The sequence below is a fragment of the Xiphias gladius genome, chromosome 1 (assembly GCF_016859285.1).
Source record: "Xiphias gladius isolate SHS-SW01 ecotype Sanya breed wild chromosome 1, ASM1685928v1, whole genome shotgun sequence".
NCBI classification, from domain to species: domain Eukaryota; kingdom Metazoa; phylum Chordata; class Actinopteri; order Istiophoriformes; family Xiphiidae; genus Xiphias; species Xiphias gladius.
The window spans coordinates 16,433,702-16,460,609 of record NC_053400.1 but is presented as its reverse complement, the minus strand read 5'-3'; the positions used below and the strand labels follow the sequence as shown (position 1 = coordinate 16,460,609).

Sequence of the window (26,908 nt, the reverse complement as noted above, 5' to 3'; positions counted from 1 at the left end):
TCGGCTGGCCGATTGTTGGAGTTTTCCAACTGGCCGTTGCACTTTCAAAATGAATTGGCATGAACAGTTTCTATTGTCATCAGGGGTGTATTTACAGGCAGTTTTGCCAGCTTAGAGCATTTATCACTAGATTTACCGTCTTTTCACACCCCTTTTGCAACCTTTTCTTTCACAAAAGCACCTAGCGACAAATCCAGCGACATCTGGACAAACCTTAGCTACTTTTTGTAGACAAGAGTCACCAGTATTGCCCCACAAGGTCAGGCTTTCCCTCCACAAGCACACCGCTCTATGCATCACATTCAGTTGACTGCACGGCAGCTGACACAGACATGAATGAGCATCTAACTTTTTCTCTGAGTGATCATTTTACAAGTGAATATAGCCGAAATCACAGCACAGCCGGTGTCTTCAACTTATGTGTGTGGTGATTTTTTACAGTTATAAAATCTTGTCTGACAACAGAAAAAGGAAAACATGAAAATGAAAACAGCTTTATTGGGAATTCAGCTGTATTATGGTACTGTATATGTGAGCACAGGGAGCAGGAGAGAAGCAATCATATAAAGGGTGGCCCAACCATATACTAGGATTTGACTTTGTCTTGTTTCAGTGTCTGTGGTATGTGGGTCTAAATAGGCAGGATGTTGTGCAGTATGGGAGACATTTCCTTGTTTTGCCAGAGGAATGACATTTTTTAACATGACTGTGGTGGTCTGGACACCAACAGGGACTGAAATTAGTTTTATATGCACTGAACTCAAGCATGCCTTGCTAAAAATGGACAGAACCTTCTCATTTTTGTACTGACCTATAGTACCGAGACTGGAGGTAAGTGGAGCACACTGCTTTGGACACATGACTGGCGGAGCCAAAGTCTATCACCTTCACCCTGTAGGGTTGCCTCACTGGGTCCACGAGCATTATGTTCTCTGGCTTGAGGTCTGCATGAATCAGACCCATACTCTTCAGCTTTTTCAGAGCTGTGGCTACCTGCTGTAGCACAGGTCTGATCACTTTCAGGGGCAGGGGGCTGAACTTGTTCTGCTTCAGGAAATCGTACAGGTTCTGCTCAAGCATCTCAAACACCAGGCAGGTGTGGCTGCGGTGCTGGAAGCATTCAAAGGCTCGCACCAGGTTGTGCTCATCTGCATTCTCCCCACTCAGACGAGCAAGGATGCCGACTTCAATTTGACCCTGCCGTGCATATGAAGGGTGGTTCTTCAGGATCTTCACAGCCACTACCTCACCCGTGCCCCTTTTCCAGCACTTTACAACCTGGCCGAATGTGCCACGTCCCAAGAAATCCAGCACTTCATAAGTATTCTTCATGGAACACAGGACTTCATGCTGTACTACCTGATAGTCCCCATCCCCTCCTCCTGTCCCTACTGCTGCACCTACACCCCCAGGCCCTGCTCCCTGTTTAGAAGGGCCCCCTCCAGCCCCCACAGCCGCAGGCGCAGTCACGGCTGTGTTCCCCACATTCGTCGTTTGCAACATGGCAGGCAACATTGACAGTTCCTCCACAATCTGCATGGTGCTCCCTCGGTTATCCAGCTCCTCACTTTTACGTTTCAGCCCACATCGCTGAGAGCTGTCAGCCGAGTTCAAACCTCCACAGTTCTCTTCTCTGTCAGCTTCCTCCTCTCCACCACCTTCACCTCCTCCACTACAGCCCTCTCCCCTTCCCCCTCCTCCTGCCCCTGTTGCTCCACTGCTGCCCCCACTTGCTGTGTCTGTCTGCTGCTGCTGCTGCTGCTGCTGCTGCTGCTGCTGCTCCTTGCCCTGTGAGTGGACGACCCCTGCGTCCTGCCGCTGCTGGGCCGCAGCTGGGCCTGGTCCTCCTCCTCCTCCTCCTCCTCTTTTACCGGGCTGTTGTCTCTGCACGCCACGCACCACCACCGTCTGCACCGGGTACTCTTGTCCTCCACGCACTTTCACACCCACTGCAAAGTCTCGGTTCACAAACGAGTGGGCTTGTTTTGTTGGGTGCACAATGCCAAGGGTTCTGCTGTTCAGATAAGTCCGCGGGTGTGCCCTCTCATGGTACACACAGCTGCTGGGCTCAACTTTGAGTTTCTTCACACTGCTAAAGGCACTTGTCTGGGTTTGATAAATGTGTGGTGGGTAGACCAAGACTTGTGAGGCCATACCTGCAGATAAAGACAATAAACAGATAGGCCATTAGTTTGGATCCACAACAAACAGAAGCCATTTTAGTATGTTACAAAGAATGGTGCCATTTAAAAAAAAAAAAACTATGCTAAAAACTATGCTAACTGTGAACAGGTTTATGAACCTCACTCATACTTAACTTAAATGTTGAACAACATATTGTGCAATACAAAAAACTATCTAGTTGTTACATCATCAGTCGAAAAACCAAAGAACATTCCAGATATTCCAGAGTGTTTTCCTGTCTTTATATGCTCAAGATCAAGAGTAAGTTTAAGTTACTATCAATCCAAAACCTGTCTGCCAAAAACTGTCTGAAAGCCATCAGTGGTAGCGGTGGGATCTGAAGTATCTTCCTGTAGCCATGTCTCTGTGAAACACTACACTCAAGGTAGTTCCTCCAATTCCTCACAAGGGCGACTAGCTCGTCAGTCTTATTGTTCAGCTATCTCACATTGCCCGTGATGATAGAAGGGAGATATGTCTTATATCTCCTCCTCTCCATCAGTCTGGACCCAGCGATCCCATTATATTGTTTTAATTACTCATACTTAATGACATCACAGCTAGTAGTGCCCCACTAACATCCCCCCCCCTCACACCCAACATATGTGTCAGGATCGGAGCAAGAGCGTCTTAGTCTAGTGGGAAATTTGAGAACACCTTTCACCATCTCTATTCTCCCTCCTGCACCAACACCACAACACCTCCACACAGTTGATGACTAACTTCTCAAAGGTTTGCCTGACCTTTTCATGCCATTTCCATGCATCCTACTGCAGGTCTCTAGGCAACCAATAGAGAGGGAGAGGATAAAGAGACAGACAAAGAGAAAAATAAAGTCACAAAGCATCATCAGGCCCACGTTCCCAATTACCTAAGACATGGTTTGTTCTTCCCTCTTCCCCCATTGTGTGTGTTTGAGGATAGATTTAGCAATTCATGCTCTTGGAGACCATCACATCTTGCTGAAATATTCTGAAACTCAATTATGTGTAACGAAAGGAGCAGTGAAATAACATCACAAATTTCATGACCCTGATCATCTTTAAAAAACACATTCAAAACTCGCAGTGACCTTATCAGACACTGCCTGTATGACATACTGTAGCCTATGACCTGCTTTCATTCTATGGCACATTTACTGATATACAAGCAGCTTGTCCCCAAAGAACCACATTTACCTACATAAAAACCAAATTAAACAAATCTTACTCAGTGTTCCGATTTTCTATGTATAAAAAAAATCTACTCTTACTACTACCAGCATCATTTTTAATGCCTTATTTCTGCAATTCATTACAAAGTTTATTTTCTAAAGTTATTTCTAAACGAACACACAAGTGAATCAGGTCTGGGCTGTTAGTGCCCCTGTAGAGTCTCCTAAAATAAATACCCCCAATGGAAAATGCACTTGTTTTGTGATAACACTAGCACTGTGAGCCACCCCTTTGACTCTATTCTGAGCAGCAAGATAAGGTCAACCAATTCCCCGGATAGCTCCCTGCACAATTACACCCTGTGTTACTGTTTGGTGGCACCATTTACCATCTTCTCTGTTAGAAACAATTTATCAAATTATCCAAAGCAGGGCTCAAAAGGGCAGCCATTTTGTTCGTGAATAAAATAATTGGAAGTGCTCCATCGGGACATTAAAATTGGCCACACGGGCACACCTACAAATAAGTGTCCCCGCTGTTTAGTCTGAAAGCCTGCTACAGTCTCACAAATATTTTCATTCTATATACCATACAGCTCAAAAGTATTTTTAATGGTGCTAGAAGACTGTAAATTAACACGTTTCAATTGTCATGTTATGGTAGCAGGCTGGGGCTTTTCTGTATGTGGATTGAATGTTCTTTTTGGGTGGGGTAATAGGCTTTTCTACTTTAATTTGATAGTTCACAAAGAGGGTGGGGGTGATATCTAAAGGCCTGCTGCATGCTTCTCAGGACAATCATTTCCTCTTCCACCTCTTTCCAAAACAAGCAGACAATAACCAAAATATATTTTAAGATCAGAAGAATGGAAACCCTATAGAAAACAGCATATATGCTATAGAAAGGCAAAAAGACAGCAGCTGTAAAAGTTTGCCCAAATAAATCAAGTGTGGCTTTTTCTCCCTTCTGCCTCTACAGTGGCTTTCCCTTGTGAATGGGAACAATGCATTTAACAATGAAAAATCAACTACAGCCACACCATATGGAGACCCAAGAACGGTGTTGCACTATTTTCAAGTAATATAGAAATAGATGATACATGAACCAAGTTGAATAAATGCTCAGTAATCTCAGACTTTTTGTGATACAGCAACGCCAAAATTAAGTATTTTCCTGACCTATATATATGAAATACTACATCTGCTCTGAGAGTTTTATCTGCATCAGGAATGGAGATGTTAATAGTCTGGTCTGGAGATAGAGAGCATGCTGTCTGGTTGCCAGAGTCCCTAGATGGAGGGAGCCTGCACTTGGACCACTCTCACCAACTAAACAATCAAGATGTCTAGATTTGAATACCATCTTAATGTAATATAACACCCAAATTCAATTTATAACAATACTTTACTTGGGCATCAGTTAATTTCCCTGGTCAAACAAATGCAATCACTAAATAAATGGTAAGTATAAGTCTGACACAAGGATATGAAGTAGACAGCCTGTTGTTTCAAAGCCAGAAGAGCTGCAGCTGCTGCTATTATTACCATCTGGAGCCAGATACTCCCTTGGTCAGCCATGAGGCTCTTCTTGTGGCATCACATTACATCCTTCAAAGCTGTAGAACATTTCCAGCCAGCAACCTTGAGCTGCTAAGTAATTGCTCAAATTTGAACTTTTGACCCTGGCCCACTCAAAATTAAATTGAGAAGAATATAAACACTAAACACCTGTCTACAATGAACAAATGGTACTGACTGATGAAGCAAAAAGTGCCTTTAGACAGAGAAATAGTAGTAACAGGTGAGAGGACAAACAGGTGATGACAGTCACAGCATGTTGTGGGGGAAAAACAAACAAAATAACCCCCCCCCCATTGGGAAAAACAAATACATGGGCTAATGTAATCCATAGACAAATGTTAAGTTTCCATTTAAATGTCATATAAATTTAAAAGACATCTTTTTTTTTTTTTAAAAAGTCAACAATATACAATATAATACTATGTATCAATGTGTTTTCAAACAAATATTCACCTGAGTACTATTTTTATTCTTTACTTTTTGAGCTGTCAGGTGAAGCAAAGGCACAGTTAAATGGTGAGTGATGTAAGACGGTAATGATATCTTTAAAACAGAAGCAACAATCCAAAACTGGACCGATGTGACACAACAGTTAGGAGCTGTAGAGACTATTCATGACCATGTGGCTTGACTTCACAGCGAAACACAGTTTTGCTGCGATCAGTGCAGCTTACACTCTGGAACATGTGAGCTATAATGTTTGCTGTCTTACACCATATCAAAAAAGACACATTAAGCGTTCAAATTTCTGTCAAAGGCCAGGTGATCATGAAACATAATATCATCTCACATCGTGCATTCTGTTTTCATTCTGTAAAAAAAGCCAACAAAGCACAAAAAAAATGTTCCACTCAGAATTGAGATCACAATTTTCCTCACATATGAAAACGATGTTTTTAAAAAAAAAATATTTGTTGCAGTCATTATTGTCTTTGCGCATACAGTATAAGTGATATGATTATAAGCATATGGTAAAAGGACCAACTGCTGTTTTTTGGAGACAGCTCATGTGCTACTGCATGAAATACTGAATTCAACTAAGTCTCTTGTTTACTCTTTAGAACACTTTTCCTGTGTGTTTAAAAAATGATTTAAAAAACAAATAAACGATAATAAGCTAATTAATAGCACACATGTAGCCAGATGAAACCCCAAAACACAAAAGCCTAGTCCAGTTATTAATTGCTTTTACAATAGTTGATCTGTTGTTGGCAAACCATTTTTTCCACCTCTAACAAAATCTCCTTCAGTCAGTTCAGGGATCTTCTGCAAAAGTTTACCAGGCCTTTTTGTGACATCTCAGGTGGCTGTACACATTTGTGGCTTTACATATGCATGCTGAGTATTGTAGGTGATTTTGACTGTCGTCATCATCTTTCCACATAACAGACTGCACAACGTTTTTAATGGTACAAATACAACATTTTTGTCAGAGCTCAAGGTGTATAAATGCATTTTTTTCCCCTCACAATTGCCAGTCTTTCATAACTCTGACACACTTTTGTTGTTCTTAAGACGCTTTTTCTTTTCATTTTACTCTGCTGCATCTCACACACATTACATTTATTCCATAAATGCCTTACCCTTAAAGTGTTAGGGAAAATTCATGTGTGTAGGTCTTCATGCAGCTGATCTTGCAGTCTTAACCATAGTCTTAGCCAAATTGTTTTAATTGTCTAATTCAATTCTTAAGCATTACATGAACCCAAACAGTTCTGTTTCCTTAAACATAACCATTAACCTTTCACATACTGAACAAAGGCAAAAGGGTGCGCCAGACACAACTGTCACATAATTCAAATTGTGGATGAGAAACGTAAGCTGCTATAATTTGAGTCCACAATAGGTAATATGCATTACAGAGTCCGTGCTCTTTTTCATAAATGTAAGAACTATGTAAGACACAGAGATACAGATTTCACACAGCCCTGCAGCTCAGTGGTGGTGACGACAGATGAACCTAATTCAGTATCAGTTCAGTTAAATGGCATTTTGGTTCTCTGCTCCCTATCTGCCAAACAGCATTAATCTTGGTCAATATACACAATAGATATATTGTGGAATATAGTAGTATTAGGTCATCCATTTTGCTAGGTAATATCAGCAAATAAACAGTAAACCACAATTACAGTATTATATACAGAGACACTGAATTACTGTGCAAGTAATTTTAAAAATGGCTGAATGTGTTTTCTTAAACCCAGGAAAACTTTAACTGACACATCACTGTATAACTGCATTTCATGTAATAAAATGACACTTTGCAAAGAACATTTGCTTAGTATGCTTTAAATGTTTTAAATCCTTTTTTTGTGTCTCTATAGGTCTCAGTATGCTTCCACCGCATTAGGTCGTACAACGTGATGTAGGGTTAGGGTCCAGGTAGATGTTCTAACCATACTGTTTTTTTTCCCAAAACTCTTTACGCTTCTCATGATTTTAATCTTATTCACCCCAAGTGACCCAGAAGATGTTTGGTAATTTATGAAATAATGCAATGAGGCCTTCTTGGCTACTGCTCAGTTCAGATGATGATACCAAATCCAGAATGAATGAAAATGAAGGCACCTAATTTAGCCCCCTCTGCTTCCTGCTGTAGCTATCCCTTGAGCCTGAAGCAGAGACGATGTCTTAAATCACAGTCCCACAGCCTCACACACTGTGGTGCTTTGCTTTAGTCTCGTGAACATGATCTTCTATGCTCATTAGATAAAAAGGCCCTCTATTTACTAAAGCATGTGACCACATGGTAATTTGACTGAACTTATGACTATGATTTAGAAGTCTTCTCCTTGTTGGATTAGCTCCTGTACACAGGCAATACACTGTAGAGCTAGTCTACCTCAGAATATGATGGCACTTAGGACACAATATAAGCATTTATGTTTCTGAAGTTATAATTTTTACTTCTGCTCAACAATGGAGAGGTTTTCGATATGCTGTGCATAAAGCACTGAACCATCACCAATTGTACAAGTTGTAAATGTAAATTAAAATTGAGAAACCAAGCACAAATGGGCACATATTATGAAGACAGAGGCCTCATCCCCCCTGCTACTGGTCATTCTTGCCTTCTGCCAGAAAAATATAAAAAATACTAGATATATGCCAGATGTCAAGTGGAAAACTCAGAACCTCTTTTTTTTTTGTGCGCATGCGCCGAGCGTGCATGCAGCCGGTTGTAGATGTTACTGTTCCTTTTCTTATTTTTTCAAATTTTTTAGCTATCTTGTTTTGTCATACTTGTTTAATTGTTTACGAGTAATTTATTTACGCTGTGCCCTCTGTAAACATGCTAGAAGAGTGAGTTCTGTTTTTTTTTTTTTTTTTTTTTTTTTAATTGAGGGATTACTTTGTAGTGAGTGCAGTGTTATGTGTTTACATTCTGCATCCCCTTAGAAATCAGGAGTATAACACACAGAGGATGCAGATGAGGAACAAAGAGACGAGAAAAGAGAGCTGGGTCCAGACTGATGGAGAGGAGGAGATATAAGACATATCTCCCTTCTATCATCACGGGCAATGTGCGATAGCTGAACAATAAGACTGACGAGCTAGTCGCCCTTGTGAGGAATTGGAGGAACTACCTTGAGTGTAGTGTTTCACAGAGACATGGCTACAGGAAGATACTTCAGATCCCACTGCTACCACTGATGGCTTTCAGACAGTTTTTGGCAGACAGGAATAAACCCAAGAGTGGAAAGAAACAACAAAACGGTGCCACCCTAGTCATAAAGGAACATTTCAGCAGCCTACACATTGAACCGTTGGCCGTGGGGCTATATCCATACTCAAAACCCAGGGAGTTCTCACACACCATCCTCGTTGTTGTTTACACCCTCCCTCCACTAACCTGGCAACTGTGTGTGAACTCATCTACTCTGTTGCCACGAGACTTCAGACTGTGCACCCCAATACTTTCTTCAATCTCTTGACAATGGACACATTACTTTTTGCACATTTGCATTTGTACATTTTTCTATTAATTTACTGTGCCTTTATTATTATTGATATTTCATAGTTGTTTTTACTTTTATAGTTTTTATTTCCTCTTTCCTAACTGCGTGTTGATCAGTTGTAACAAGACAATTTCCCTGCAGGGATCAATAAAGTTTTTCTGGCTCTGATTCTTCAGAAATGTATGTAGGTAAAGTTTCACCAATAAGCAAATGTGAAAATACAGAATTTAATAATAAGTAAAATTATTTATCAGCCACAGAGAAACATGATAAGAGACTACAAACCCTAGTCCCTGACTGTTTGCATCTATTTATTTTTGTTCTTCTCAAAAATAAGAAATTAATCTGTTTTGCAGTCAAAGCCACTAGTCCATCACTGCTATCAAACATGTATTAACAGCTGTCACCAAGCTGCACACAATGAAATACTACACACCCCAGCAGGCACTCACATGGATTAGCAAAGCATTGATCATAGTGTCACACAAACTTACATTTCTCATTAAATTTGCTATAAAAAGAGTAGCAGTGTGAGCTGTTTTACATAAAAACAGTTGCTGGACTAAAGCATCTACCATGTCATTGAGACCTAGAGCTCTGGTAAGAATGCTGGATGCTTTGTGCTAGAACAGATGTTTACTTCTTGGGAAAATTTTCCACCCATCACTTTTGTGATTCATGTAAGTTACCACACAACATCATTTTGTCATGGTGTTCTCCCCAGAAACTCTCAATCATTCTGTTTTGTTTAATTCCTCATGTCTGTACACACACCTCAAGATGACATCATTCTGAAACCAGTCTTTAAGTTGGCCATAATAAAATACAGATAACCAGCCGTCCCAAGAATTGCAAATCTGTGTGGCATTACATCACATGACAACACTTTCCACCAAATCCTTTTGCGTCACCATCTCAGTCAACAACCAGTATTACCCACTAATACCAATTACTGTCAGGGAAAACACTGTTTAAACATTTCTTTACTGACCTCACTGTGCTGACTTTTTTCTGGCATTACTGGTATCATCACCTCCCACAACCTTGTTTTTCTGGCCTTGCTACTGATAAGCTGAGCAATGTGACATATGTAAAGCAGACAGGAGTGTCTATGCAAAGAGAAATATCACAAACATAGCAGTACAGTGCTGCACTGTGCTCATGGTTTTGTCTAAAAAAGGCTCACAGTATTCACAGATAGTAACTGGGGGCAGCTTCAATACCATGAATTTTTTTTAGACACGGTAGGTTGTGGAACTTGAATACCGGCTCATTTATACTGACAAGAATGGATATTTATAGTAAATAACTTGGACCAAGACAGCCGCTGTGGTACTATCTGTATTATATTAGTGTTCCAAACAAATAAAAAAAAATTACAAGTACAAAAAACAAAAAAAAGAAAACAAAATATCTTTGGTCCAGTAGCTGAAGTACAAAACGGGCAGCTATGATGTATTATACTTTTTTAAACAAACCAAGCTTCCATGAATGCTGCATAAGCCTAACCAGCCAAAACTTCCATTCAGTGTCTGATGTACCACTGGAATTTTTCAGCTTAGGAACCCAAAACAAACACCCACAATATGCTACACCATAATGCCCGGGCAACAAGGGAAGTACTGCAATCATTAGGACACACATGCCGGTGGGGGAAAAGTACATAACTCTTTAGTCTACACCATGTTTCCACCATATGAGTCTTTGATTTCTCTTTACAGTTCTACCATTTCACAAACAACATGGGTTTTAGTGGGACCAGGAACTCCAAGTGATGGTTCCCTGCCATATAAATAGCAGGTACTGCGGACTATATTGCCTACAATTATATAGGCTATTTCTGTTTTGCTGGTGGGTGGTGGTAATATCCAAACCCTCCCACAGGAGATCAACTAATAACCCTACACCTCTTCAACATGAAACCAACACCTTCATGGTGGTAAAAGACCAAGTAAATTATTAGAGCCACGTTTAGTATGATTAACTTGACATTAGTTTCAACTTTGGGTGCTTACACTCTGTGTCTTTTGCTGTGTGTTTATATCTGCTAAACTGATTAGTGTGTGATGGTAGGTAAGGGACACAGACTACTCTTTCAAGTTACAATTCTGAATTTATATTTTAATGGAAGGATTTTTTTTTTTTTTTTTGGTGTTGGTCTAACAGTGCATGTTGTGGTGTACAGCAGCAACTTAATGAACCTGGATACCAGCCAAAATATTTCATAATATCAACGAACACTTACAACAAGCTGTTAGTTTTCCGCCCTGAAAAGGGCTTGCGAGATATTAACTAGCTACGCTATCTGGATTTAGCACGCAGTTTTGAGACGTAGCCACGACAAAACACGTGTAAAGGGGCCGCTGATGTCCCTCACATTTAACTGTGATTTAATAACAGGCGTTATTACTAGACAGCTTGTACAGATTTAGACCAAGCAGAATCCGGCGTGTGATTATGTGAATTCGTTTTCTTCTACTTTGTTTATTCAAAGTTATTTTCGTATATGCAGCATTGCTGCGTCAAAATTTACAATTCGTAATTATGGGAATTCAAAAGTCTATTAAGTTTATGCAAGTTGTGATTATGGTTTGGCCTGCAATGTTTTGTAAGGTTAACAAAGTCACTAGACGAAGCAAAGTTTATGTGAAGTAATAACACATTACTCACAAGTTCAGTCACGCGGTCCATGTTATCCATTTATGATAGGTTAATGTTGGCAGAATCGACTTGTGTTAAATTACATAGGTTAGCTCATGATCTAAGCTACACGTTAAAGAGAATTTGTCGGGTCGCCGTGACAACAGCGAAATAACAAACATCAGAGAGGGTCCAATGCACTCTCGGTAATAATTACCACCAACGTCATCGCTACCGCTGTTTGGCAGGATAATACAAATTTTTTAACCACTAGTAAATAAATCACTCAAAGTGCCGACATATCTAGCTACGTACGAAGCTACTGCTGAAACCTTATACGACCAAAAGCTCGCTAGCTGAGTTAGTAGCTAAGTTATGACTTTGTATTACGTCACATTTATACTATTGTTCCAAAGGATAAACCAAACAAGTACCACTTTTGGCAGCCTTCACCCAACCACTTACCTTCACATAGAGTCACTATAAGTATAATACAGGGCTTCTCTGAACATGTTATGGACTTATAAATCCATACCATGCACAGTTCGCCTGCATTGCTGCCATCTTGTCCTAGACGACAGGAAGGGAGAGCTCGCTCTCGGTAACGCCACCATCTCCCACATTTTAAACATTAAATAACTCCTGCATATGAGCGTCCAGAAACACCACACCGAGCTGTGGTTGTAGCTACACAGTTCAAATTCGCCTCCTTCCTCTTAGGGCAACGTAGCCCATCTCTGAAAGGGTGTCCGTTACCCCGTTTAGACGTACGGTTCCTCGGCCCTGCCAGCTTCTAACATGTCCCTTTTCTCTAGCAACTGCAAGCAAATGTTTGTGAACTGACGGCATTAGCCAGACCGGAGTAATCGATCAGCGAGCAGATACATTCGAAAAGATTCAGGATTTCGGGGTAGTATATTCATGTGCAATACAATACAAGAGAGAAAAAGGGAAGAAATATTCTTCACTAAATATGCACAATATTTGGTCAACATTTGGTGAGAAGATACATATTTTGTTAACACTTTGTAAAATGTTAGATTATGGATGAGAGTAATAGAGGAATGGGCTACTGTGATGGGTTACAATGTACATTTGACTTGTGAATGAAACACATTCAAGTTACAGATCTTTGTTCAGTGCTCGCTATTAACTTACCTGCAAATGCATAGAAAAAAAAACATTGATCGTATGACAATCACGCCCTCTGGATAGTCTCCTTAAATAACGCATAATAATGCATGATTGAAAATAGCTTCTAGTGATAAGTGTTGATAACTGGTTCCACAAAGGTGTGCAAAAATGTGATAAAAAAAAAAACATCTCAAGCCACATACAAATCATCATTATCATCATTAATCAGTTTCATATTTTATATTTGAAAATGCAGTGGAAGAACTTAATGAAGTCAGTATATTCAACGAGCAATAATCCGTTTTCTTTCTTCTTTAACAGAATGTCAACATCAGTGTTCTTAATGAAATTAGTGGTGGAGCACAAGCTGAAGTGCCAAAGTATACTGCTCAGACAGTCAGGAGGCACCCAGCTGACAAAGAAAGCTGCTCATAAGCCCCTGGTGTCTGAGAAGACCAGCAGTAACCCAATCCACCATAAGGCCTTTGTCTTTCCCAGTCCCCACCCCAGTTACAGACAACAAACCACCAGGCCTGGTAAGCTGTAAAGCAGGTGTGAACACCTCTTATCTAACCTGGTGCATTATGAGTAAACACAGCTGCTGTAGCGGAAGCAGAGTAGTCCACGTGTATAGAAGCCCCCTTTAAGCTCCTTTAGGTTCTCAAGGTAGACACAAGGGTGCTTCCTGAAGAGCCAGGATATATTGTCCCTCCCAGTCTCATTCCAGTCAGTTGTGCATGACTTAACTTTAAATTGAAACGGACATATTACTTAATGATCTGACAAAGAAAACCCCATCAGCCGTGTCCTGCTAAAGTACACTCAAAATGTCACATCATACCAGTATCACATCTGAGAATTTTTTTTTCAAATTTAACTCAAAACCTTAGATGTTCTCTTTTTCTTCACCACAAATGTTGGATCCACCAAGACACAATCGAATTCACACTCAGAATAATGTAAAAACATGGCCTTACTGGACTACTACATCCTGTAAGCCCATATATATATACGTGAGTTTTCTAATAGCTTTGTATGTGAGAGAAAAAGAGACTTGTTCACTTGAGAGCATATAATGGAGCTCTGTGATCTTTTGCTCTGGTCTGTTTCCGGTTGTTGACCAGATACTTACAAGCGCGCGCTCTCGGTGGCTATCATTTGTCTCCCCCTGTTGGCCAGCATGGTGACCAGCATTGTGCAGTACAAAAGGAGCTTTTGTTTTGTTGGTACTGGCAGGTATTTGATGATTTTAGTTACGCTAACAAAATCGTCCATAGTCTTACTTACAAGGTGGTCATAACATAAACCTTAGGGATAAGAGTTAGGATCGTAAAAACATGTCTGTATTTGTATAAACACCACTGCGAGAAGCCACCTATAGGCCAAAATTAGACACTTGTTTTGCAGTTGCATATGAAGGACATGAACGCACGTACTCGTCATGCATAAACATATACACACTATTGTGAAACATAATTTTGCTGATATTCTTCCATAGCGCATTTAATTTTTTGGATATTACTTACATCCTTAAGCTTCTTAGAGTAGGTTATGAATAGGATAAACTTGAGACAAAGAACTGCTGCACATATAGACTAGAATAATAAAGAGGGTACCCCCTCTATAGGCTACCCCCATCTAGCAACTAACTAATACATAAGCTACACCAACATAATAATAGTAAGAGTGTTTTGACATGAAAAATTATCAACAACCAGTGAAGAATCATACAGTGGACAACAACAAGTTGATTAATCGATTAGTCTATCGACCGAAAATTAATTGGCAATTTTTTTGATTACTGAATAATTGTGCTGGACATTTTTAAATCAAAAATGGTAAAAAGTCGAGAGTTCCAGCTTTTCAAATGTGTATTAATCTGTTTTTTCTCATGCTAATGAACTTATATACTTATATAATTTATATCTTTGAGTTTTTGACTGTTGGTCGGACAAAGCAAGACACTTGAAGACGCCACCTTGAATTCCGGAAACTTGTGACGTTTTTTTAAGAACATGCGATTAATCGATTAATCTATAAAATAACTAGCAGGTTAATGGATAATGAAATTGTTAGTAGCAGCACTAGTGGACACTTTATTTTCAAACCTCACCACTGCAGAATGCATGACTGAATTCGAGGACCTGTTTGTTTTAAACATTACGTGATAATAGATGAACAGTGTGAGGATATATTGTATTATATCGCGACATATAATTTGCACAGGCACATTAGACATTTTAAAGTGTTTTAGCCAGGTTAGTGTTGTGGAGATGCATATTTTATTTTGAAGGATTAGCGCCGGAAGTGTTATTGTTTTTGCTGTTGCTGGAGCGGAACACAAGTTTCACGCCATTTTGAGGTATCGGCCAGCCGTTGAGCAGCTAGTTGCTTAAGGGCAATGTGATCGACCCTTTTGAAGCTATGCCGATTACTTAGTCGTTAAAAAAAAAAAAAAAAAAAAAAAAAAAAAACACTGCCATCACGTTATTATTTGAGCGTCTATTCAATTGATAAAACATTTCTATCCTAGATTACTCTTCCAGCCATGTCCACCGAGGGAACAGCGGACCAGGTAGCTACATGCAGTTCTGCTGAGGGGCAAGCTAACCCTAACTGATTCGCTAGCATAGATTCATTTTATATATGGGTAATGTTAACAAGTAAACTTAGCTGCAGTATATGATTCGTGTAGTGACTTTTTATACGTCAATATTAGCTAGTATTACACAGTTACTCGGACACTCGATGATTTCTATCGGGTTGTCGTAAAGGTCCAAGTTTAGCTTGTCGTTCGCCATATTGACTGCTAGTTGTAGCATTGTGGCTACTTTTAGTTGTCCAACGTTAACGCATTGAGCTTATTTAACATCACCTGCATGTTAACTTGATATTAACGAACAGTTGCTGTTAGTTTTCTCGCCGTTTATGATTGTTGTTTTCACCCGGCTGGATGCTTCTCAACGTTGCCAGCCACAAGGACCTAGCTAGCTAGTGAAAAAAAGATTGATTTACCCGTCAAATATGAGCCAGGTGTTCCTTATGGTTTTAAACATATTGCATGGGCCTAACCAATAATTAATTGACCTGTTAATCAATACTTACCCAATCCGTATACAGTAAGCCAGTGGGCCCCTGTAGTCGTCACCATCACACAACCATCACAGTCTGTTCAGCAGCATAACCCTTTTGTCCTGTGCTTTTGTGTTTTTGCAGGCGGCAGCAGAGTATATTCCAGAGAAGGTGAAGAAGGCAGAGAAGAAGTTGGAAGAAAACCCATATGACCTTGACGCATGGAGCATTCTGATTCGAGAAGCACAGGTTTAGTGACACAGAGTTGCATTCCTGGGGTTAAGCAAACTGGGAATAAGGGTGGGGTGATAGTGGGGCAGGGATTATAGATTGTTAAACTACAATACACCACATCCTTTTCCCACATGATTGCTTCTTCGTATGTTGAATAGTGTGGAATGTAAATGCATTCTCCTTCTTTAGAACCAACCCATAGATAAAGCAAGGAAGACATATGAGCGACTTGTCACGCAGTTCCCAAGTTCTGGCAGATTCTGGAAACTATTCATTGAAGCTGAGGTTAATACTTTTTCTCTTCTTTTTAGTGTGCATGGCTGGAAATTTTTCTAACATGATCAACAATGTGATTTTCACACAAACAAAATGTCTCTTACTTCAGTTAAATTTAAAGTCACAATTCTTGTTTTGAATCACTAGACCTGGCTACTTTGGTTGCAGATATCAACTCTTAACTGTTCAGTTTTCATGACAAGTTAGTTGTCAGTGGTCAAGAGTAATGAATTAAGACATTTTGACAATTGAAAAGGACTATCGGCCTGAGAATATACTACACAATAAGGAGCTGGGTCGGACATAAATGTAGGATGATGTAAAACATGTTATTTGTCAAGGTCTAGCAGGACTCACTAAGAATTGTGCCTTTAAATAACAAACAAAGGGGAAATTAGCTCTTAACCATTTCTTTTTTCAGAAAATTATTCTTATGTTTCCAGGATTTTAAAAAAATACATTTTCTCTGCGCCATATTTAAATGGGGTAAAGTGCATTTGTTGCATGTTTGGTCTGCAACAGTATTAAAACTATTTTAATGGTATTGGAGTGCATTAGCCTTTTATTCACTTGTCGTGTCAATTTATTGCCTCCTGTGTCATTTCTTTCGGGTAATTTTATAAACAAATATTTTGATTGTGTGGCCCATTCTTTCCTTGATACATTCCTCCCCACTTCTCCTGAATATATGACCAGTGACCCATTTGCCTTGCAGTCAGCGACTGATAGGAAGATTAATTGTCCCTTGCACATTATCATTTTTGATAACCGGCTTTGATGCCCTCCGTCTCTGCCAATGACCACTGCAATCGGTGTTAAACACATTGCTTGCACAAAGTTGCAGTGTTATCAAGCATCACAATTGAGCTTCTGGTTAAAAGTCCATTGTGTAAGTCTGGAAAATGATTACCTCTATGCTTCGAATTGAAAATGGCTGTATGTTGAGGTAGTACTGGTTGTAGTGTGTTGTTGTGGGGTTGCTCCCCTGAGTGAAGCTACCCCCCCCCTCCCAATTTCCTCGCCCCCAGTCTTCCCCAACTTGGATTACCCAGTGCAAAAAGAGGGCCGATCTGATATTTAATGAAATGTACATATATGTGTTATAAACATGGAAAAGGAACACATGGCTGCCCTTTCCAAATGGACCTGGCTTCTGAGCAACAGTCCTTAATAATTTACTCTAGCCTACAGATGGCACTAACTGCACTCGTGCCAGTAAAGCATCAGTTAAAGCTCCACGTTACTAACATTTTACCCCCTCTTACAAAGTTGACAGTAGCAACATGAAAAAAAGCAGCAGGGTTACCATAGCTATTATTGATCCGCGATTGGTGGATCATAAGAACATGCAGCAGATCAGACAGAGGAAGTTCAAATAAAGCAGATGGAAACATCATTGAAGCTTTATTTGTCCTGAAGGCAGGTAAATTGTCATAGGTGACACAGATTTATAGAATAGTGTCCACCTAAATGAGAAATAATGTTTTATTGTAAATAAGAGGACATTCTTGAAAAGACATAGACTGTGATTGTTATCGGGTGGGTATTGTGAAATTTAAACTGCCCTGCGGATCTTTAATAGAGAGACAGACAGCAGAATTTTGGAGTTGGAGTGAGTTGCTAACAACAGGGAGCTTGAACTTAATGTTCTGGACAAGATGGCATACATATAATACAAAAATGTTATTAGGTTAATGTATTTAAGTCTTAATTGACAAGATGTGCTTGCGAATGCAGCTCATGGTTTTCTGTTATTATACTCGGATATGCTGCTAGTAATACTTAAGGAGGAAGTAAGTACAAAAAATCAGATGCGGGAGACCAGAGGCAAATTCCTCTTAGGCATAAACCTACTTGGCAAATAAAGCTAATTCAGATCTGGAGCCTAATATACTGCAATTTCTTTTATCGTGATTTTATTTTCAACAGATCTCTTTTCAGTATTATAATTATTTAGCCATCACCTCTCCCCACTAAACTCCAAACCACAATTTATTGCCAGAACACATACTAAGATATTAGTTCAGCATATTTGCGTAGAGGTTTCTATTTGCTGAAATGACCCACTGGTTATTCGAACTTATTTGAACTTTTTTCTTTTTTTTAAAATTCCTGATGAAGATTTAAAAGCAGATAGTATTATCTAAGGCATGTGTTGGTAGGATATTTAATAGTTAACACTTAATTTGTAATTCATATTATAAAGACACGTCTCTTATCTGGTAAGTATGTGGATGAGCTCTTATCTTTCCCCCTTCATTAGAACTACATGTTAAAAGTTGAACGTAAGAGCTATGACTTTACCAACCAAAGATGAAAATCCTCATAGCTTTACTAAACCAATTTATGCAAAGTTCCCCATATTCTGCAGCTTTTTGCGGGGTGGAGGAGATGTCAGAGTGCAAAGCAGTTTCACTAAGAAGCATAGTCTACCCTTGTGTTATTGTGTGAAAGTTTCGTTCTCTTGAGATTTTAAAAAGGCCTCTTTTGCAAAATTTGCGAAATGGGCAAATCATACCAAGTCTTACATTGCTTCATCTTTCCAAAGCCCACTTTCAGAGAGTCCGGCTCAATCAGGATTATTTCACATACTGCATTCACTGAAACTCCCAGTGGAGTATGAGACAGTGTGCCTTTGAGTGAAGGTTGCCAGCACATGTTGACTGACACAATGCTGGAGTTGATTGCTGCTTTGAGTTTTGGCCCCATAGCATGGTGTTAGAAAACATGACAGTATATTTAGGCCAACGTCCGCAGTCTGTCAGTATTTCAGACGATTTCAGGATACCTACTGTCATTTTTAAAAAATCCCTACCACCGTTTTTTAAGGGTTACAGCAGGGACAGTATGCTCTACGACATAGAAAAAATGTGTTTAGTTATAGGAAGAAAACCAGTGGGTAATTTTCTCAAAAAAAGGGAAATGTGACAATCTTATCTCTTGTATATGTAACATCGTAGTTCCTTCTGCAATTTGTCTAAAAGTTGTATTCACAGCTTGATTGTAGAGTTTGTGCACATTTTCCAACTTGTTAATTGAAGTTTAGAAAGATACTAATATCAGTCAGTACTGTTTGCATATCTAAGAAAATTGGATATCAGTATCCCATGTGAGCGAAGTTCATCATCATTTACATACTGTATGGTGGTCTCCACGTAATTTTTTTAGGAAATTGAGTTGGCCAGAGAAATTTTCAGTTAAGTCATCTTTCACAAATCGTGAAGATGTCATGATTTATTTTCCTAAGGGAAATTATGTTGTTTCACTGATCTGTTTTTATGCCTCCTACCTGCCCTTATCAACTTTCCCTCCATTAAGGTGGTTATATAATTGTTTGGTTTATATTTAACTATGCAACTTTAATACGTGAACTTTCTTTTGTCATATTAAAGTAAGTTCATAGTGTGCTTAAAGGATCACGGGTGTTTTGAAATTTTTTTTTGGTGGGTGTCTTCAGTGGAATTTGTGCTTTATGAGTCTGTTACATAACCTGGTATTTACAGCAGCTAATAGATATATACTAATGTAACCGTCCAGGAGGAGCATATAGAGAGTTTTGTAACCACCCCACTTGACTCATCTAAGCATATTACACCTATATTACAGGCTAACTTATGCTATAGCTGATTGATTTCAGTGTAGCACATGAAAACACTAAGATTTGCAGCAGATGTTGTAAAGGCTCTGATTTTACAGATTCGGGAGGCCTTCTTGTGATAATATCACAAGGAGTTCTTAGTTCTTGATCAAGTAACTTGACTAAATCTAAAACATTTTAGAATGCCTAGAAGATCCTGAATTTTGTTGTGCAGTTTTGATTATTTAAAAAATAAATAAATAAAATGCCTGATGAAACAATAAGTAAAAAATCCAGATTGTTTTTCTGAGGCATTGTATAATATTTGCAGGCAAATTAATTGATTGATTTTTTTATTTTTTTTATTTTTTATTTATTTATTTATTTATTTTTGGCTATAAATAGACATTTTTATTAGGAGATGCATTTTATAAACTGCATGTCTCCCTCTAATTATTAGGAATTTGCTGTTGGCTTGATCTCTTTCTTTTTTAATGAAGGTGAAAGCTTAATGTGACAGATGTGCTGTTGCAGTGCCTGGAATGAACAGTAGGTCAGTCATTTATAGTGATGGTAACCTGCAGGCACTCTGAAATGCATCACATCTACTTTTAAGAAATGAATTCCTAGACCATATACTTGTGTTTGGGTCTAGTGTAGAAGCCTTTTTTCTTGTGGTGTTTTCCATTTGCCATGAATGCATGCAACACTTTGAAATATTAATTTTCCATTGCTTTGTTCATTGGTTACACAAATAACCTGAATGAACTTTTGAAAATGTAGCATTTTCATTCGGATGCTGTGTAACATTTGTACATACCGATGTAGATACAGATGAATGTAAGTTTTTGGTATTATTTTTGAGCCTTTAAGTGGACAGTTAAGAGGTGACAAGATACAAAGGGAGAGAGTGAGGGAATCAAACCAGGGAGATTGCAGTCACAGCATATGGAATATGTCTCAACCAACAGGCCACTGGATGCAAAGCCCCCCCCCCAAAAAAAACCCCAGTCTGACAGGGTGAATTCCAGTTGGCTTACAGCATCAGCATTGGGGATATTTCCGTGCCATGTTAACAGTTACTTTTCTGTCACTACCAGGCAACTTCACCGCTGTTTCCTTACTTTGTGGAGCCCATTAACGTAAACATAGTGGGATAGGATGGGTCTACCTAAACATAGGCCCGGGGTGCTAATACCACAAAAAAAACAGCCTCTCCTGTCTGTACTGCAGGATGCTGTGAGACTGTTGCTTCAACTCATCAACAGTAGACCATATGAAAGTCATTCCTGCAACATTGTTTACCAAGGTAACATGCTCACCTAAGGCTGTGAAAGGAAGTGATCTTAATGCCAAATACTGTATTTCTCAGATTTGGAACATCTTTTCAGTATTTTTCTTGAAATTAATATTTAAATTCTGCATTCTGATCTTTAAGTCAGGATTTTTTCTCTGTAACGCGCGGTCACTGGTGTTTTTCTGGGTTATGTGGCGCAATCTACAAAGAAAATAAACCCCTTTTTAAAAGTAATTTGTCATTCTTGTGTGAATTTCACTTTGTTGATCGTGTGTGTGAGTGGGCCCATTTGCATGAATGCACGTTTCCTATGAGCCGTAAAAGTAGAGAAGACCTGAATTAACATTGCATTTACACTCTTATTTTCAGATCAAGGCTAAAAACTATGACAAGGTAGAAAAGGTAAGTGTCCATCACACGCACGAAAGCTGACTAGTCTTATTTTGATATCCACGGAGGGACATCTTACTTTTTCTAATTACACTAGCTTCCTTCTACTATAATATTTTTGGGTGTGTGTCAGTAGAATATGTACACACACTATTATAGTGTATATTAAATTCATCAGTGCATTACAAGGCATCTGAAAATGTATGTGGAAGGAATGTAATTGGATCAACAATTGAAATATAAACCATATGCTTCCCCAAAACAAAGCCTCACAGGTTGACAAACAAACAAACACAGGGAGTGTGCAAGTTTGGAGAAAATATCTTTTTTTGAAAATGAATGTAGGGCCTTTGAAGTGTGAGTTGATTCCATGTATACTGGCTTGTAAACATCTGTTATTATGTACCTATGGTAGTTTTTGCTACCACTGCTTTATTATTAGGATTTTAGAAAATGAATATTTTGTGTTTCATCTCCTTGTTGGTAACACCTCTTTTTTATATAACCGTGATTTTAATTTAAATGTACTTTTAATGTATTCAGCTGATGGCACTGGAAAAAAGAAAAACAGATTTCTGCAATGGTTTGTTCTTCCTCACTGGGTTTTCACACTTGTAATAAATTCTGAGAGTATATCCTAAAATGTCCACTTTGGTCAGTTTTTGCCTGAATGTCAATTCAACACATCAAATCATTTGTGTCCCTAGAACAAACTTCAAACTCTGGTCCATTAATTTGAGTTTGGAGGAGCTCACTGAAATGTGCACCACATCTGAGGCCTGTCTAATGAAGCAGGATAACTGGAGTGTGCAAACTTTGCTGAGGAAAAACTGGAACTACCCCCCCCCCAAAAAAAAATGTGGCGTATGGGCTGCAGTTGTTAATCTTCCTATCAACAGGCTAGTTTGAGCATGGGATTATTAAACCAAATCAGTGAAACAATGAAGATCGGTGGTTGTCTTGTAGAATATACACAGCATATATAAAATTAGTGGTTGTGTCTGCATTCCACTTATTTTGTCCTTCCACATTCTTGCCCCTGTAGTTGTTTCAGAGATGCCTAATGAAAGTGTTGCACATCGACCTGTGGAAATGCTACCTCTCATATGTTCGAGAGACCAAAGGGAAGCTACCCAGCTACAAGTAAGAGAACATGCTGCAGAGTGGGGTTGAACTGTTGAACTTTGTTGACAATCTGCTGTACTGTAAAATAAACATTTTACTTAATACATATATTTTCTTTATCTCAGAGAGAAGATGGCCCAGGCATATGACTTTGCCCTGGATAAAATTGGCATGGAAATAATGTCTTATCAGGTGCACAGATCAGAACTATTTATTTTTTACTTGTGTATATGAGTCTTTGTTATCCGCTGTCACCTAACAGCTGGTCGTTCCTCTTACAGATTTGGGTGGACTACATCAACTTCCTCAAAGGAGTGTAAGTATTTGACCTGTAATATTGTGAGACTTCATAAGGTGCGTTAGCCAACTCTTCAATGTTGACATTTTTGTTTGTTGTTTTATTAGTGAAGCTGTGGGCTCATATGCAGAGAATCAGCGAATCACCGCTGTACGGAGGGTGTACCAGAGAGGCTGTGTGAACCCCATGATCAACATTGAGCAGCTCTGGAGAGATTATAGCAAATACGAAGAGGTGAGAGACCCACTTAGGCCTCTAGTCTTTATTTTTCTAACCACGTATGTTTGCACACGTGCGTTTAAATGTGAGAGCACCAGAGAGTGATGGAGTGCTGGACTGACTTCTCTATTTCATAACCAGGGGATCAATGTGCACTTGGCGAAAAAGATGATTGAGGATCGAAGCAGAGACTACATGAATGCCAGGAGAGTTGCTAAAGTGAGATTACCCACACAAAGTTTACAAATATACATAGACTTGTTTTCAATCCTTGTGCTATATATTGGAGTTTAGGCTGTCTTTGTTAAGTAATAAAGACTGTTGGTGGGGTGTGTGCAATTCAGGAGTATGAGACTGTGATGAAGGGGTTGGACAGGAATGCACCCTCAGTACCACCCCAGAACTCCCCTCAGGAAGCTCAGCAAGTGGAAATGTGGAAGAAGTACATCCAGTGGGAAAAAAGCAACCCTCTGCGCACAGAAGACCAGACCCTCATCACAAAGAGAGGTGACTAGTTGTGGTCAAGATATATTGTTTTGTGTTAGAACCTGTAAATCTTTGCTATATATGCCTCAGAAGTCCTCTGATTCCAGTAATTGTGCTGACATGTAATTTTAATCATTTTTTGGACATTATTCAATGGAGATTCATGGATCTTTTTCCTGTAGGAATGCAGCCGCTAGAGGGCGCATGTTGACACCCTTCACCTCACTCATGATTTGGTTTTTTATGAAGATCAGATATTGTCATCAGTTGCTGTCGTGTTCTGTGTTGCAGTGATGTTTGCTTATGAGCAGTGCCTGCTGGTGCTTGGCCACCATCCTGACATATGGTATGAGGCAGCACAGTACCTGGAGCAGTCCAGCAAACTGCTGGCAGAGAAAGGGGTGAGAGATGAAATCTTTCCAGACTCAAATTTTACGTGAAATTGACGAAGATCTGTTTAGTATTTTTCATAGAAGTCGAACTTGGACACAAAACAGTTCTCTAACACTTTTAAATGTTTTTTTCTCTCTCTCTCAGGATATGAATAATTCAAAACTGTTTAGTGATGAGGCAGCTAACATCTATGAACGTGCCATCGGGACTCTTCTGAAGAAGAACATGCTTCTGTACTTTTCATTTGCTGACTATGAGGAAGTGAGTGTCCAGTTGCTTATTCAGTTGTAACCAAGACGGTAAGAGACTCAGGGACTTAGCATATTTCTTTTGCTGTCCTCATAGAGTCGCATGAAGTACGAGAAGGTCCACAGCATCTATAATAAACTGTTGGCCATTGAAGACATTGACCCCACGCTGGTCTACATCCAGTACATGAAGTTTGCCAGGAGGGCAGAGGGCATCAAATCAGGTCGCACCATCTTCAAAAAGGCCCGGGAGGATCCACGCACACGTCACCATGTGTACGTGACTGCAGCACTGATGGAGTACTACTGCAGCAAGGTGATGACACGTAGAGTCACGTGGTCGGTGTATGTATTGTGTGACTACAATCAGTCTCACAAACATCTTTTTTGGAAACTCTTTCCATCTTTTCCCTACAGGATAAATCGGTGGCTTTCAAGATCTTTGAGCTTGGTTTGAAGAAATATGGTGACATTCCAGAGTACATATTGGCGTACATTGATTACCTCTCACACCTTAATGGTAGGTTATGTGTAATAAAATTCACAGGGTGGAGGAAATATATTTTCTTTACTACTAATCTGTAAATCTAAAACCTTGTCAGAAGGACATTGCTGTACATCTGATACAAATTTTATTGACATATTGACATTTAGTATTGTTTTGGTATCAGCTTTTTAAAGAAAGGACTCTTAGTTCATGTTTTTTTTTCTGTCTTCTCTCTCCAGAGGATAACAACACCAGGGTTCTGTTTGAACGTGTCCTCACCTCAGGAAGCTTGTCACCAGAAAAGTCAGGGTAATGTTAAGTATTAATTAAGTTGTGTGCATGTACAAATGTCTGTGTTGTAAAACTCGATATCTCTGATGATATTTGTTAATGTCGATTCTTCTTTTTGCTCTTCAGCGAGATCTGGGCTAGGTTCCTGGCCTTTGAGAGCAACATAGGAGACCTGGCTAGTATTCTGAAAGTAGAGCGCAGGCGTTTCACTGCCTTCAAGGATGAGTATGAGGGCAAGGAAACGGCTTTGCTCGTAGACAGATACAAGTTCATGGACTTGTATCCCTGCTCTACCAGTGAACTCAAGGCCCTTGGATACAAGGTGTGTATTTTGCCCTATAAGGCAGACGCAAAATGGCATCTCTTGCTGCCAAAGCAGTTAAACAGATCAAGCTTTTCTGTTAACATGAACTAATATTTAAACTGTTTCTGCGGTGTGTTTGTAGGATGTTTCTCGTGCCAAACTGGCAGCACTGCTGCCAGAGACTGTGGTGGCGCCCTCTGCGCCTGCAATGAAGGATGAAGCTGACCGTAAACCCGAGTACCCCAAACCTGACACTAACCAGATGATCCCCTTCCAGCCACGTCACCTTGCCCGTACGTAGTCCTTAGCTGCCCAAGCTCTTCCCTCAAATCCAGTAAATGTTATGAGACATCAGTGAAACTGTGTTTAAGCCTCATGCTCATCACACAGGATTTTTAGTCTTTATATGCGAAGTTTTTTGGGGTTTTTTTTTTGCAGGTATGTCAATGCTATGCCTTTACACTGCTTTATCCTGGGTTTCTCCCCACAGCTCCAGGTTTACATCCCGTCCCTGGTGGAGTTTTCCCAGTCCCCCCAGCTGCTGTTGTTCTAATGAAGCTGCTCCCTCCACCTACGTGTTTCACTGTGAGTAGCAGCAGCAGCTTAATGCTATCGAGCTCATATTTACTGGTAAGGAAGCAGCAAGTTTTTTTTCTGCTAGGACTCAAAGACTCTGTGACTGTGTCTTGCTGCAGGGTCCTTTTGTTCAAGTGGATGAGCTCATGGAAACTTTTAGGAGATGCACACTTCCTGAGAGTAAGTTGCTTTTGCCAGCACTTCAGACATATCCAGACCATGTCTGTTTTTAGCCATGCTAGCAATGCGGCTCTGGTGATGGAAATTTCAGTCACTCGTCGCCCAGCGTTGGGTTAAATTGATGTTCAGCCCCCTATCTGACATGTCACTCGACATTTTCTGTCTCTTTAGCTGTTGATGCTGCTGTAGAGCTGATCACTGGCAGACAGCCCGATGCGGGAGGGGAGGGCAATGGATCCATGGAGAACCATGCTATTACCAAGTCACTCAAGAGGCCTAATGCAGACTCCGACGAGGAGGATGACAAAGGAGCTGTGGCTCCGCCCATACACGACATCTACCGTGCACGCCAACAGAAGAGGATTCGATAAACCAACTAGAACACATAGTGAATGCAACAAGAATGTAATCTTAATAGGTGGTTGTATGGGGTTAACGTACATGTCCATATTTCTGAGTGTGTCTCACAGATTATACATCCTTTCATCTCTGTACAGAAGAAGCATACATATACACACACTCACACAGACATACATACAGTATGCACACCTGTGTGTTCTTGTGGCTTTTTTTTTGTTAACAGTTTTTATTTTTTAAAGACTGACCATTATACTGTAAAAAAATTTTTAATTCAATCATTGATTTTGGCACACAGCTCAGTTTTGACCTTGTGATCTTCCAGTGATGGCAAAGTGGAATTAAGCTTTTTTTAGATAACTGGAGGAAACACAGTTCCTTTGAATAAAAGTGGAAAAGAATTCAACCAGATTTGTCTTTTTAATTTGACTCAACTGATGCTTTATA

General features: G+C 39.7%; 2 protein-coding genes across 2 annotated transcripts in view; one reads left to right on the top strand and one right to left on the bottom strand.

Annotated features, from left to right (window-relative positions):
- The window catches only part of hipk3b (homeodomain interacting protein kinase 3b), a 42,725-nt gene extending 30,403 nt beyond the window's left edge, over window positions 1–12,322 (bottom strand). The window contains exons 1-2 of the mRNA XM_040121292.1: window positions 11,983–12,322; window positions 812–2,156 (exon numbers count right to left, since the gene is read on the bottom strand). Coding sequence (XP_039977226.1) covers window positions 812–2,156; window positions 11,983–12,055 — 1,418 coding nt within the window. The 5' untranslated portion in view covers window positions 12,056–12,322. The remainder of the gene's footprint in view (window positions 1–811; window positions 2,157–11,982) is intronic.
- A 2,676-nt stretch (window positions 12,323–14,998) lies between these two features.
- cstf3 (cleavage stimulation factor, 3' pre-RNA, subunit 3) lies at window positions 14,999–26,867 on the top strand. The gene is made up of 20 exons (XM_040133838.1): window positions 14,999–15,226; window positions 15,868–15,972; window positions 16,147–16,242; window positions 21,477–21,509; window positions 22,543–22,640; window positions 22,748–22,814; window positions 22,904–22,938; window positions 23,028–23,154; window positions 23,281–23,358; window positions 23,484–23,646; window positions 23,917–24,026; window positions 24,163–24,279; window positions 24,364–24,582; window positions 24,684–24,786; window positions 24,993–25,062; window positions 25,171–25,366; window positions 25,491–25,641; window positions 25,839–25,933; window positions 26,044–26,104; window positions 26,276–26,867. The coding sequence occupies exons 1-20, from the start codon at window positions 15,200–15,202 to the stop codon at window positions 26,473–26,475; spliced, it is 2,151 nt and encodes a 716-aa protein (XP_039989772.1). The 5' UTR covers window positions 14,999–15,199; the 3' UTR covers window positions 26,476–26,867.
- The last annotated feature ends 41 nt before the right edge of the window (window positions 26,868–26,908 follow it).

Coding starts and splice junctions, on each gene's coding strand:
- cstf3 (XM_040133838.1), top strand. CDS start 15,200: ATGTCCACCGAGGGAACAGCGGACCAG. Junction 25,642..25,838: donor CCAGCCACGTCACCTTGCCC/GTACGTAGTCCT, acceptor TTCTCCCCACAG/CTCCAGGTTTACATCCCGTC. Junction 26,105..26,275: donor GAGATGCACACTTCCTGAGA/GTAAGTTGCTTT, acceptor CTGTCTCTTTAG/CTGTTGATGCTGCTGTAGAG.